We start from the raw sequence: 14570 nt of genomic DNA on the forward strand, positions 1-14570 counted from the left end.
ACCTTGAGCGGGGCTGCTGTCACTTGGTGACCAGAAGGTCGTGTACATGGGGCGGCTGGTGTTTGGGGCCAGGGCTGCGGGTGAGGTATCACCCAGGCTGGGTGCCTGGAGTGAGAAGGACAGGGGGCTGAGGATGCCACCAGGTCATAGGAGCCAGAGACCAAGGGGACCAGGGTCTGCTAGGGAGGCAGGAGGAGGGCCAAGGAGCTGAGAGGGGCTGCTGGTTGAGAGAAACCAATACCCAAGAGAGATGGGGTAAAGTGAGGACGGAAAGTGCTCACCGCTTGTCACTGAGAGGTCGCAGATGACCTTCACACGGGCAGCTGTGACGGGGTGAGGCCATGTTCCACAGGTTGGGGGACAGGAAGAAGTGAGGAGGTGAAGCCCTGAAACTTGGCTGTGAGAGGAAAGCGAGGCGGTAAGGGCTAGTAGGGCCTGCTGCAGGGCTTGCAAGAGCAGATAGATAGTTCCAGGCGGAGAAGGAGCCAAGGGACGGGGGGAGCTGTCAGAAAGAGTAACTGACAGAGCCATCCCTGGGCAGATGGCCGGATGCACGGGTCGGGGGCGCAGGGGCGCAGACCTGAGGGGAAAAGAGAGGACTCAGCTCTCTGCAGGCTGCGTGGACGGCAGGGGCGGGGTTGGGGGGACGGGATGGGACTGATGCAAGCGAACTCCCTTTACGGACAGTTTAAAACAAACCAACTACAGGGAACCCATGGATATGGGCTTCCATCTTCTCTAGAATAGGAAGCAAGGTCATCTGCAGAGAGAGGAGGCTGAGGTGTCTGGAGAAGGCTTGGAACACTCACAGAGAAGGGGAGGGGAGATGTCAAGGGCCGCGAAATGGGATCACGGGGCAGCAGGCGTCCGGGGTGTAGCCTCCCTGTGGGTGTGCGGCTGCAGTGAGGCTGGTGGCACATGGAGGGCCCCCTCCCACCCCAGCCCCGCCCCAATCCTGTTATCCCTCCAATGGATGTGCCTGACAGATCCCCGGCCAACAGTTAATCTACACATCTGTCACCCAGCTGTCGCGCGCTCCTGTAGAGAAGCACGAACCTTACGGCGCCATCTACGTATGCAGTGCTATCTATGTATGTCGTACTGTTCCTGAATTAAGCCACATTCTCTCAGTCCTCTGTGTGTATGTGTTTGCGTGTATATATATATATTTTCAGTTTTCTCTGCCTGGAATGTCCTTTTTTTTTTTTTTAACCCTTTCAGTGTGATTTCACTCATGATTGAACATCCGGTTCAAATGCCAACTTTTCCGCCAAGTCCTCTTGCCTTGGAGGAGGACATTACTATTATCCTATTTTACAGATGAGAAAAGTGAGACACAGACCGGTCAGGTAACCTGTCTGAGATTGTGGTGCTATTTGGCAGGATTTGAACCCAAGTCCGTCTGAAGCCAAAGCCCATAGTCTTTACCTTTACTCTAAATGCCTTCAGTTAGAGAAAGTAGTTTAAAAAATTTTAAATGCAATACAGATGCAACATTGTGGTGTGGATCTACATAACAAGCGTGACCAGGGGATCAGCCTGCATTCTAGTTAAGCAGAATAATGGGAAGGCCTGGGTCAGCTTGCCAAGCAGTCTCTAGAGCTTCCTCCACTCAAATTGACCCAATGGCCCTGGTGTCTGCAGGCTGACTTGTCCCAGGGGAGGTGACTTGTCCAAGGTCACAGAGTGAGTTTAATTCTTTTTTTTTTTTTTTAATTATTTATTTATTTATTTATGGCTGTGTTGGGTCTTCGTTTCTGTGCGAGGGCTTCCTCTAGTTGCGGCAAGCGGGGGCCACTCTTCATCGCGGTGCGCGGGCTTCTCACTATTGCAGCCTCTCTTGTTGCGGAGCACAGGCTCCAGACGCGCAGGCTCAGTAATTGTGGCTCACGGGCCCAGCCGCTCCGCGGCATGTGGAATCTTCCCAGACCAGGGCTCGAACCCACATCCCCTGCATTGGCAGGCAGATTCTCAACCACTGCGCCACCAGGGAAGCCCACAGAGTGAGTTTAGTAGGAGGGTCAGTGCTCAAAGCCAGGGCTTCTACCTTACGTCCAGGGCTCCTGCCACCAAGTAAAAACAATATCTAGGCACAGAGAGGAACCTTCCCTTGTCTCCTTCCAGTTGGATGCAAAGCCCTTCCGTAGTTTAGGCAAAAGCTGGGAACTACACAGAGCAGCCCTCTCTGCTTTTACTGGAGGGAGGTACACATTAGAGAAATGTGATTTAACTAGTTGAACCCTTCCCCCAACTTGATCGGGAGAAATCAGCTCAGTATTTGCAGCTCCTGCATCCCTAATCAATGGTGGTTTCATTCCCAGCAAGAAGGGGACAACCAAGAGAGATTCCAGGTCTGGAAAAGGTACACAGTTTCCCAAGACCCTGCCCCGCCCTTTCACCTCTCATACTCCAAGAAGAAAAGAGAGCCCCCAAGACCTGTGTGTGTTCCCTCTGCACTCACCTGTTCAAGAAGGCATTGCCAAAGGCGTTCAGTTTCCTAAAAGGTTTCTTAGGATCCACCACCAGGGCATTCCCGGGGATGATGCCCTCCACGTCTCCCTGCATCACCGCAATGAAGGAGTCCGTGGTCGGCTCGGGCCCAATCCTCATGCCTGGGAAATCCTGTTCCAGCAGGTACCTGGCAGAAGGGAACACAGTCATGATGCAGGGATTCTATTCACAGATCAACACCGCATGCCTACCACAAGGCAGACAGTGTGAGTCATGGCAGAGGGGCAGATCCGGAGCAAGGAGATTTCACAGCAGGGAGAGATTTTCACCGATGGTGAGTCCAAAGACCGTTGGGAGGAGGTGGGATTTCAGTTGAACTTAAAATAACAAATCTGTCCTTCTTGGTCCTTCTCTTTTTCCCTCCATGAAGCAGTGCCGGGGGTGTGGGGCGGGGGGCGCGGGGAAGAGCAAGGTTTGGGCTCAGAAATAAAGCATGGCTTGAAACTAATTCCTACACAGAATACTGTAGACTTCACAGCTGTAGGGAGTCTGCCAAAGTCCCTGCACACAGGCATGGTTAGAATTAGATCACCCATAGGCTCTGCTGACCATTCATAGGTCCTTATTTATTTATCTGCTTAGTCAGTCGTTTAATGTAAAAACAGCTCGTACATAATACAAACTATGTGACAGGAACACTATGACAAGTGGATGTCCATCCCACCCTAGACTTTTTTTTTTTTTTTTTTTTAAGATTTATTTTTTTATTGATTAATTGATTGATTGATTGCTATGTTGGGTCTTCGTTTCTGTGCTAGGGCTTTCTCCAGTTGTGGCAAGCGGGGGCCACTCTTCATCACGGTGCGCGGGCCTCTCACTGTCACGGCCTCTCTTGTTGCGGAGAACAGGCTCCAGACGCGCAGGCTCAGTAATTGTGGCTCACGGGCCCAGCCGCTCTGCGGCATGTGGGATCTTCCCAGACCAGGGCTCGAACCCGTGTCCGCTGCATTAGCAGGCAGATTCTCAACCACTGTGCCACCAGGGAAGCCCCCACCCTAGACTTTTGGTCCCACCCTCTAGCACAGGTACCAGGCTGTAGCCCCAGGGGACAGGTGCCTCTCTTTGCTCTGCTCCAGGCCTGGGCAGTGAGAGCCCAAGGCCACTGCCCTTCTCCACAGCTCCCTTTAGAACACATGGTGAGCCACAGAATGAAGAGAACAGGCTGGAAAGGCAACCAAGCCCTTTGGAAGGAGCTCAGAACAGCTTTGAGCCCAAACAGCTTACAGCTGGACTTCGGGCGGAGGAGCCCAGAACTGCCCTGGGCTGGGACTGGTCAGAGAAGAGTCCCAGGGGTCATGATGGACAAGGAGCTAAGGGGTGTGTTGCCCAACAAACACAGACCCTTGGGTGAGCCCGCACCGTGTGCCAAGACCCTCCCCCTAAACCTTGCGGGCCAATGTTCACGCTCAGAGGGAAAAGTCAAGGAGCCCTCAGGAGAAGAGATGGCAAGTCAGAGGCTGCTGGCTGGGGAGAGAGCCTGAGACCTCCAGGACCAGCGGTCCTCAGCTGGCTGCCCATGGAGCAACCGTGGAGCTCCAGATGACGGTGCCGGGGCCCAGCCCAGAGGTTCTGACCCGCCGGCTCAGGGCGGGGTCCTGGCGACCGGTCCTTTTTAGGAACTCCCCAGTTGATTCTGATGTGCAGCCGGGGTTGACACCTGCTCTAGACCCTGTCATTATGCTGATAACACCACTGACGCTCAATAGCATGTCCATGCCATACATCGCACTCATCACTTTGAGAACGTATCTCTTTCTGGCTTCACCGCACCCCTATAGGTAGGTACAGTAGGGCTCTGCGTATCCGCGGGTTCCACATCTGAGGATACAGCCAACCGCGGAGGACCCGTGGTTGAATCCAAGAATGTGGAACCCGCGGATCCGGAGGGCCGGCCTTACGGTGCCATTTTACATACGGGACTCGAGCATCTGCGTGGGAGGTGGGGTCCTTGAACCAAGGTCCCGCGGATACTACCAAGGGACGGCTGTACTGAGGAAACCCAGGCTTTGAAGGGTTTCCTCAGTACAGCCGTCCTATTAGCTCACTATTAACTCTTTAATGTGATGGAGCTGGAATCCAAACCCTTATCAGTCTAACACCAAATCCTTTTCTCTTCAACTGTCTTCTACCCCGAGGAAATGCTCTCTGCCCACCCTGTGCCACCCCAAGGTGGGTCTGCTCTGCCCAGCGCGTGGCAGCCAGGGGCACTGGCTGGGGTTTCTTCCGGCTCATCGACATCCCTCTGTGTCCTGAGCTGTTAGTTTACTCTGTGCTTCCAGGGCAGTTCAAGTCGGGTTGCCACGGGCTCCCTCCCCAAGGAGCTGGCAGGGGAGCTGCTGCGGAGGGGCCGCTGCCCAGGGCCACCCCGCCTACACCGGGGGTTTTAGGTTGCCTTGGGAAGCCCCCCATCTCCCTCCAGGATCCCAGCCCCACATTCTGGGTGTGAAGACAGGATTTCCTCCCATCAGAGGACCATTTTGAAAGCTGGATCGTGATGAGGAAAAATCACCACAGCCGCACTTGGACGACGCTTCATGCTTTCTCAGACGCTCCTCCTTCAGGGTTTCGGGCGAGAGACAGGGAACCTCAGGGCCCGGGGCCAGCAGACCTGGTTTCTCTAACCTTCAAAGGGTTCTCGACCTCTGCAAACCTCAGCACTTTCCTCTGTAACATGGGAGATCATTGTTCTGATTTATTAAGCACCTGTGATGTGCAAGGTACTGTTCTAGACTTTCCGTGAATTGTCTCGTTTCATGTCACGTTTCTGCTGATGTGAGCACTATGACCCTTATCATCAAATGGGCCTCATGGGTGAACCCACCTCATCGGGTGTTCTGAGGGTTAAATAAGTTACAGACCTTAAGCACCTAAACCAGTACCTAGGACCTAGATCACCATCCCATTTTACAGAAGAGAAGATAAAGGTTAAACTATTTGCTGCAGGTTATGCAGTCAGTAAACAGCAGAGCTAGGATTTGAATCTAACACTCACGCTCCGAACCACTACATTCGCTGTCTCCCTTCCTGCCTGAGGTATCTCCTTGATCAGGAAATGCAAAAGAGCTGAGCACGCCCTTGGGACTAGAAGAAGTGGGGCAAGAAAGCCACAAAAGAATCTGGTTTGGCAGGAGGCTGGCCCTGGGGGCAAGGTTAGGCTTCAGGGCCCACAAACCCAGGAACTACTCATCTCCATAAACATCTGCCCTTGGGGTTCACACTTCGGCCTCGGTGGGTGGGACGTGGCAGCAAAAGCTGTTGCTATCAGGTGACCCAAGCAGGCCCCAGGCCCACTGGATCTAAAAGGATATTCTTGGGACTTGAAGCAGTTTCACGAGAATCAACACCATGATCTGGCAACCCCACCCATGCTTGGCCCATGTGCAGGGAGCACCAGTCCCAGTGGGTGCCTGGGTGAGAAGCCCCAGGCAGGGGGTGTGGCATGGGCGAATTCTGAGGCAGAAGGAGGGTGGTGGATATCATCAAAGGCTTCAGGGACGGCTGAAATAGACAGGGGTGGAAGCAAACAGCCTGAGGCACCCTTGAAAATGCCCAGCCTGAACACTGCCAAGCAGCAGTGAGGAAGTACCTTCCTGACCCAGGCGGCTCAGATTTCATCCCTGAGACGCACTGTGCTGGCAGGCAAAGGGTGATGCGCTCCAGCATAGCGGGGGCCACTTCCTGGGACGTTCTGGAACCGCAGCCTCAGGCGGCCCAGCCAGGGCCTGGAGGCTGGAACTGCTGTCCTGCCTCCTCGGCTAAACCCACATGACCCCAGGTTTGCCGACCACACATGAGACTGGAGAAATACAGAGTCCAGTGAAGCCAACAGCAAGTCCAGGGATGCAGTCAGGCCAAGCAGAGAACCCAGGGCTGGGTAAATTCTCAGGGACATTTGGGTATGGCCTGCAGCCCCAAGTGCCCCCTTAACAAAGCCACCACTGTGTCCAGAAAGGAAAACCTATTGAGGAATATCATGGCTGCTTCTCTATGGGGAGTGATACAGCTGGCCTCTGTTGCCAGGCAAAAACATTCCCAAGGCAGTGTAAAAAAAGAAAAGTTAATTCAAGCCTGGGTGGGAGCAGCTGAGACGGGGAAGCAAGAGAATAAGGCGGGGCCGACAGGCTGAGCACCCGCTGTAAGGCCGGTGGCGACCTTTCCCTGAATTATTCCACTTAATCGGTCCTAGAAGCACTGTGGGATGGCTGAATTATTTCAGTTTTGCAGGTGAGCAAGTTGAGATGGAGTCTGCCCGAGTTCAGGGCCAAATACAAATATTTAGAGGCCCAAAGAGCTGAAAAGTTTTGGGTCCCCCCTCTTTGCTATCCAATGTAAGATAAATACTAAACCATAAAATGGGTATAGGGAAGTCCAACGCAATTCAGATTTTACCCATGAGGCCTACTTTTCTTCATATTTTTCTTAAGCAAACTCTTTCCTAACATTTCCCTCATCTTTTGGTGTCCTGCTTGGCTGGCAGTCTAAGCATGTGGCTCGCATTACTGGTGACCTAAGCACCCAGGGTAAGGCGTGGAGCCAAGAATCTTAACCCAGCCTCCAGTGTACCCATCTCTGCAATAGCGGGACCAAACCTCCCCACTGCTTGGGCAGCATCCAGGGCGAAGAACAGAGGGCCCGGGGCCACAGGAAGTGCCACCAGAGGCCTTGGGCTGGCTGGACCCTCTGCCTTGGCTCAGTTAGGGAATGCGCCTCGGTGGGTGTCTGCTTCATCACAGATATGACCTTGGACAAGTCCCTCAAGAGCCCACTGCCTCAGTTTCCCCAGTTTATAGAGCAGGGCTAATCCTGGGTTTCTAACTAGCTCAGAGGGTTAGCGTGAAGGTTTTGAGATGACATACTTGAGTTTGGGAAAAGCAAAGGCTACATCAGACATGCGCCCACATTGGCAGAGACAATAATTAGAGAAAACAAATGTCTCATCACTGCCTGTAAGAACTCAGCGCATTTCTACCTGGACTCCAAATCCAGGGCCCTAGCCGCCTCTGTGAAAATCCACATAGCTCTTAATTTGCATATCTTCAGGTAGACGCAGAAGGCACGTATCACTTTCTGCCCGTGTTATAGGTTATTCGTGTTATATATCTGTATCTCGGTTTGTTTTGTTTCTGTGTTTTTGGCCGCACCATGTGGCGTGTGGGATCTTAGTTCCCTGACCGGCAATCGAACCCGTGCCCCCTGCAGTGGAAGCGAGGAGTCCTAACCACTGGACCACCAGGGAATTCCCATATATATCTGTATCTTTGATTTCTCTAAGCCTTGTGCACCTCAGCTTTAAAATGGGGTCAAGACAATAATGCTTGTCCTGTCAGCCTCTTGGGGTTCCAGGGATACCGTAAGTCACTCCACGGACACACAGTGAGGCAGGAGGTGGGGGACTCAGTGGCTGAGTTGAGGTCTGAGTCAGCTCTCTGCTGCACTGTCCTTGGGGCGCAGCAGCCTCCACCAGGGATCAAAGTGACCCCAGCACAAAGGACGCCGGTGGCCAGACTGTCAAGCCTCCCACTAGCCTTGCCTTGTCTGCCCACCCCTGCGACAGGCTGGCCTGAGTGACCCTATGAGGTGTCACTATTCGCATGTTAGAGACAAGGACACTGAGGCTCAGAAAGGTCAGACCTTCCTAACATGGCCTCTTGGCTGGGAACTGGTGGAGCCTGGGTTCTGCTGGGCCGCCCGTGTTCTTTCCGTGGCTGCGTTCTGCTGTCAGTGGGAGTGGGATGGAGCCCTTCTCCAGAGGTCCTTCTCCCAGTGACCTCCACTCCTGGCTCTCAAGGCAGATCTTAAGCCGGACCTCAGGCAGGTGGACCCAGTGTCTCTGCCCTAGGCCCTCTGCTCCCTTGAGTAACACTCAAGCCTTGCAAGAGGCAGGTGGATTTCCACCTAGTCCCACTTAAGGACCAGCGGATCAGAGCCCTGGCAGGAAAAGGATATCCATGGACCTCAGAGGGGGGACAGGAGTGAGGACTTGCAGGGGCCGTGGCTGGCAGGATGGGCCTGGCAGAGGTCAGTGGGTCTACCTGGAATGGAAGGATGGCCCCTCCTCTAGCCCTTCAGCTTTCCAGAGAATCATCTTTCCTGGGTGGTGATGCCACCATGAGGCCTGGGCAGGAGAGATGCCAGGGAGATGATGGGAGAGGGTACAACCACAGGCAAATGCTGCGTCACCTTGGGGGGAGGATGCAGAGAGCCCCCTGAAAAAGTGGGGGAGGCCGAAAGGGCTGGCTGAGCAGCCCCCCCGACTGGCCCACCCCACCACGTGCTCATTTTTAGTTGAGAGTCCGGGTCACGCTATAGAAGAGCCACAGGCGATCCTCAAGACCAGCTCAGATCTCCCTGTGGAGCGCCAGGCAGCTTAGCTCCAGCAGCCCTGGGCCCCATACCCAGTGCCGCCGCGGTCCAGCAAGGCCTCCCTTGCGGCCCCTCAGACACTGGGGACACTGGGCCTTGCAGTCCCTGGGGCAGCCAGTTATTCACCTCCACGACCAGGGGGCCAAACGGTGAGAGAGAGGAGGGACTTGAGGCTTCAGGCCAGCAGGAGGAAGAGTGAAGGGAGAAAAACAGCAGAGGAGGGAGGGAAGGCTGTCAGGCCAGAAGGACACAGAGCTACTGTACTTGGAAGAGGCAGCCTGTGTTGAAGGAAGAATCCACCAGGCCAATTTATTGTTTATTATCCTGGGTTGCTGGGCCTTAGGCCAGGGAAGTTATTTCAGGCAGAGGTCATAGAACATTAATTAGTTGTTAGAAGAATGTCCTTTTCTGTATGTTCTTCCTGAGACAAGAAATAGACCCTGAGGCAAGTACATATAACTGAAAGTGGATGGACACTCAGGTGGCAAAAGGCCAAGGGCCGGGGAATGAAGAGGCAAGTCTGCTTCCGAGGGAAAGGTCCCTCGCAGGTTCAGGCCGGAACACAGACCTGAATCGCTGTGTTCAAGGCAAGAAGCAGGGATGCGAGAGGGCGTAGCTGCTAAGGCAGACTGTACTCTGCACCCAGGCGCATTTAGCTACCCCAAGGGGAACTTTCTTTGCTTTGGGGGAGGGGTGTTGTACGAGCCTACCCTCTTGGAAAGCAACTCAAAAATATGACTCTTAATACCAAGATTAAAAGGTAAGAAAATGTTAAAAAAAAAAAAACCCAAAACAAAACAAAAAAACAACCCCAGAACTCTGTACAACCTTTGGCCTAGTGATTTCACTTCTGGGAATCTCTGAGAAAACAGTCTAATATGTGGAAAAATATTATGCACAGAGATATTCAGAGTGATTCTACAATAGCAAAAAATAAAATTAGAAACAACTTCAAACATTCAAAAGAAGTAGATTGGTTAAATGAATAACTGCATATACATGCAGTGAAATATCATGTGGCTCTTAAAAATAATGCTTACAAAGATTTTTTTAATTTACCCGGAAAATGCTCATGCCATAAGTGAAATAAATCCACATACAAAATTACATTATGGCATGATCTCAACTGTGTTATAAAATAGCTAAAAATACTGGGAAAGAGATATATATATATATAAAATATTTAAAATGGTTTCCCGAGTCGTGGGATGATGGGGCATTTTTTTCTTCTTCCTCAAATGTATTCTTGTCTGCATTTTCCAATTTAAAAAAATAGCTGTTCAGTGGATTTAATGAGAAGAAAGGAAAATATGTAATTTGGTTTTGGAGGGCTTCCCTGTGCTGCAGCCCCTCCTCCCCTGCTGGTAGTCTCTCCCTCAAAGGGAGACAGCGTTTGATGCACGAGCTAAATTCAGTTACTTACATGAGTGGGGAGGGAGAACGCTTGTACTCGGAGGATAAGAGAGAGGAGGGATCTGCCTCTCCTGGCCTTCCAGTCTCCCTCAGATAAGGAGTAATCTATGGCAACTTGGCTCTGCCACTTTCTTAGACCCAGTTAACAGCGAGCATGACTCAGGCAAAGCCAGGACAGTGTCTCAGACAAGAGGCACGTCTGCTGCTTCAGGATCCTGCCCTCAGGGACGCTAGCTTCTCCCCATCTCCCCTCCCATTCTGCAAACCTCTACTGGGAGATCCTGTAGCTGAGACCCCAGGCAAGGCCCCAGGGAGCTAAGGCACAGTAGTAAGTGCTGGTGCTACAGGAAGGAGAAGCTCTAAATAACGTACTACGAATTATAACCAAGGTGTGTCCAGAGGGCTGCAGAAGGCTGTGCAAGGGCAGGAGCCACCTGTAAAAGGCCTGTGCTTCCCATGGGGCATAAACCGGGCCAGGCGGAGGATGCGTGTTACAAAGGAAACCGTGAACAGAACCCAGGTAGCTCTGAAGTGCCTTTGGCAGCAATGGGTGTTTAACAAAATAAGGGAGATGGATTAGATCAGGGGTTCTTGCCCTAAGGGCCAAGGCAGCCCTTGGACCCCCCAAATTATATGTAAATTTGGGATGTATGTGCATTTTTCTAAAGATGGGTCCACATATTTCATCAGATTTTCAAAGGAGGTACTGACCTTTTGAAAAGTTAAGAAGCAAAGAATTAGATTCATCATTAAGGGCCCTTGTAGTTCTAACAATATAAGATATCCAAAAGCCAATATTCCCCCTGGGTACCCAACTTCAGAAATCACTCAGCCTCTCAAAGCTGCTGAGTCCAAGGCTGTCCACCCCACAAGGAAAAACTCATCTGGTGTTCCATTCAGACATGACATGTTAGTATGGTACATGCCCTGCTTCCAAAAGGCTTGTGTTAAAAGCTTAGAGCTAGGGAAAATTTGAATCTAGAAAATCAGGAACCAGACTGTGAACTTTTCTGCTTTCCTCGCCAAACAAAGCACAGTGTTTTGCATGTTGCAGGTGCTTGGTCAATGAATGGAAACAAGAGCACCCCTGCTTTGACACCTTCCACAGGAGATGAGCACCATTGACTCTGGGGGCGGTGGGCACAGCACACATCACCACTCTGTACGAGCCTGACTCTCAACACAGAGGGCCACGAGCACCCTCGACAGCTTGCAGGGCTGTGAATGAGGCCAAGGAAGATGGCCTGGTCTTGAAGGCTGTGTGGACTGAGGACTGGAGAGAAGCCTGTCTTCTAAAGATAGGAAAGGTCCTTATCACTCTGGTGGACAATATATGGACCTCTCTGAACGCAGGGTGGACAAGCTGACTTCCTGAGGATCCCTCCAGCCCAGGGATTCTGTAATTCAAGGGGATGGATGACTCACCCTCAGAGTTACAGGCATTTAGCCAACCATCTCCTCCCATGCATCCAGGACCTGCATCCCAGGTCAGCCTCCCACCCTGTTATATGGCTCTGAACAATGTATTTAACCTCTCTATGCTTCAGTTACCTCACCTGCCAAGTCAAGGGGCTGGATGAGACCATGGCCAATATCCCTTCCACCTCCAAAAGACTTTAATATGATTACTGAGCCATTAAGATCAATGGAAAAGAAAAAAGCATTCTGCTTCTGGACACTGCTTGTCGCCAGTCTCCAAGAGATATCTGTAGGAGCTCTGCTCAGTGAAGGAAACGGATAAAAGAAGGGCAAGTGGAACTACCAGACAGAGGGCCACAGGCTCCCAAGCCCACCTCCTCAGCTGCAACTGTAAAGACCTCATATGAGTGGCTGAAGCCTTTAGAAGGCAAGGGAAGTGGTCCTGCCCATCAAGGGTATGTCCCTACAAGGAGAGGGGGTAAGACAACCCCACCAGCCTAAGGTACTCTTGCGACCAGGAGCTTTCTCACTTGGGCTTCCTAGGTTTCAGTTTCACCGTCCATAAAATGGGAAGAATAGGGATGGCTCTGAATTTTAACACTTCAGACTGACCACCAAAGCCAAGGGCTAAGTGCAATGGAGAGGCACTAGGTAGGATGGAGAAGGGGACCATCCAATGAAATTGTGGGGTAAGCTTTGGATACCCGCACACAAGGATTTCTTCAGAGCCTTCAAATGAAGACTTCCCGCTTGTCACCACGCAGGAGGGGACATCGGGAGTGAGCGGAGGGCCTAAGCGCTGGGCGGCTGGGTGGGCTGCGGGGGCCCTGGCCGGCTCACCTGATGAAGGTGGTCTTCCCGGTGGAGTACTGGCCCACCAGCAGGACCATGGGCTTGTTGTCGAAATCAGCATCCTCCAGGGCGGGGGAGTGAAACTCGTGGAAGCGGTAGTGCTCTTCCAGGGGCAGCAGCTTGGTCCTGTAGAGTTTCTTGAGACCCTCGCTCACCGTCTGGAAGACCTCGGGGTCCTTCCTGCGGCGGTCATCGGAACGCAGCCAGCTGAACATCGCGGCCACCGCTCTCCCTCTCGGGCCCGGTGCGCAGTCCCAGCAGGAGGGCGCGGAGTCCGGCGACCCCCGTTCCTTGGGGAAGGCGTCCTGCAGGGCGGGTCCGCCGGGCTCGCAGCTGCGCCGCCGCCTCACCGGAGCGCGGGGCTCAGCCACACCATGGCCGGGGCGCAGGGCTCGGGGGTCCCTGGGGCGACTGCGCGGGGCCGCGAACGCGCTCTTCCCCTGCTCCTGGGACCAAGCCCAGGCCCGGCTTCATCCAGCAACCAAGGCCAGAGGGAGATAAAATATCTGGGCTGGGCGGGAGGGCTGCGATCTTGGGAAAAAAGTCAAACCTGCAATTAAAATGTCAGATGCCGGGGTCCCCGGTCTCCCCCAGCTCTCTCCCGCTTTGGTTCGGGTGCAGTTTAGAGATGCTTTGGCTCTGCTCCCGCCCGCCTGGGAGGCTCAGGGGAGGAGGGGGCGCTGCCCACCCAGCGGACAGCTCAGCATCTGCAGCCGCAGCCCGCAGCCCCAGGCGCCTGTTTTAATGCCAGCCGTGCAGGAAGCCGGCTCGCGGAGGAAGTCCCCGAGTACTGGCAAGGCTGGCGTGGCCCTGCGGCCCCGGCGGGGAGAAGCTGAGCAGGGCGCCGCCATGTTTATGGGCAGTCGCCCCACTAGGGACCCGCGACCGCTTGCTGCCTGGAAAGGGAGGGATGCTGAGCCCGGCGGGAACGGTCTGGTATTTCATTCCCGGCCACTGGAGGTTTGATTTGGGAACAGCGCCCTCTCAGGGACAGCTGCGAAGACAGAGTTGACCTGCTTCACGCTCTCCTTGCTCTTAGATATAGTCTTTCCTTTAGTTGCTGAGTTCAATTCCTTAGGATGACAGGTTCTCTATTACTTGGGAATATTTTTCTTGGGGCATGGAAAGAAGAGCCCAATATCAGCTTGCCCCGAATGACCAAAACTGTCACTACCCAAACTTTTTGCTAGGTCTAGGATGAAGTCAAAACCATTTTCATTCATTCATTCATTTGTTCATTCCGTCCAGTAAAACCAAACAAAACAAGCAAAACCTCCACAAGTATTGAACCGGTATTATGGCACAATTTTGGTGACTGTGGTTACAAACTTGATCACCAAGATGAGCACATACAGTCTCTCCCTTCCAGGAGCTCCAGCCCAGGCCGGCCTTAAAGAGGAGATAGGAGCAGAGGGCCCTGGGTGCACAGCAGGATGAGGCATTCTTTTTGCCTGGATAATATGAGGGAGATGTCACAGAAAGCATGACTGTGAGCTGGATCTTTTTTTTTTTTTTAACATCTTTATTGGAGTATAATTGCTTTACAATGGTGTGTTAGTTTCTGCTTTATAACAAAGTGAATCAGCTATACATATACATATATCCCCATATCTCTTCCCTCTTGTGTCTCCATACATCCCACCCTCCCTATCCCACCCCTCTAGGTGGTCACAAAGCACCGAGCTGATCTCCCTGTGCTATGCGGCTGCTTCCCACTAGCTATCTATTTTACGTTTGGTAGTGTATATATGTCCATGCCACTCTCTCACTTTGTCACATCTTACCCTTCCCCCTCCCCATATCCTCAAGTCCATTCTCTAGTAGGTCTGTGTCTTTATTCCCGTCTTACCACTAGGTTCTTCATGACCTTTTTTTTTCCCTTAGATTCCATATATATGTGTTAGCATACGGTATTTGTTTTTCTCTTTCTGACTTACTTCACTCTGTATGACAGACTCTAACTCCATCCACCTCACTACAAATAACTCCATTTCGTTTCTTTTTATGGCTGA

General features: G+C 52.5%; 1 protein-coding gene across 2 annotated transcripts in view; it reads right to left on the reverse strand.

The window, feature by feature from the left end:
* EHD3 (EH domain containing 3) overlaps positions 1–13357 on the reverse strand; it is a 30336-nt gene extending 16979 nt beyond the window's left edge. The window contains exons 1-2 of one of the 2 annotated variants that reach the window (XM_007191376.3): positions 12547–13357; positions 2462–2638 (exon numbers count right to left, since the gene is read on the reverse strand). In XM_007191376.3, coding sequence (XP_007191438.1) covers positions 2462–2638; positions 12547–12773 — 404 coding nt within the window. In that variant the 5' untranslated portion in view covers positions 12774–13357. The remainder of the gene's footprint in view (positions 1–2461; positions 2639–12546) is intronic. The other variant, XM_007191375.3, reaches the window with a different exon arrangement.
* Between the last annotated feature and the right edge of the window lie 1213 nt (positions 13358–14570).

This window comes from Balaenoptera acutorostrata, chromosome 12, assembly GCF_949987535.1.
Source record: "Balaenoptera acutorostrata chromosome 12, mBalAcu1.1, whole genome shotgun sequence".
Lineage (NCBI taxonomy): Eukaryota > Metazoa > Chordata > Mammalia > Artiodactyla > Balaenopteridae > Balaenoptera > Balaenoptera acutorostrata.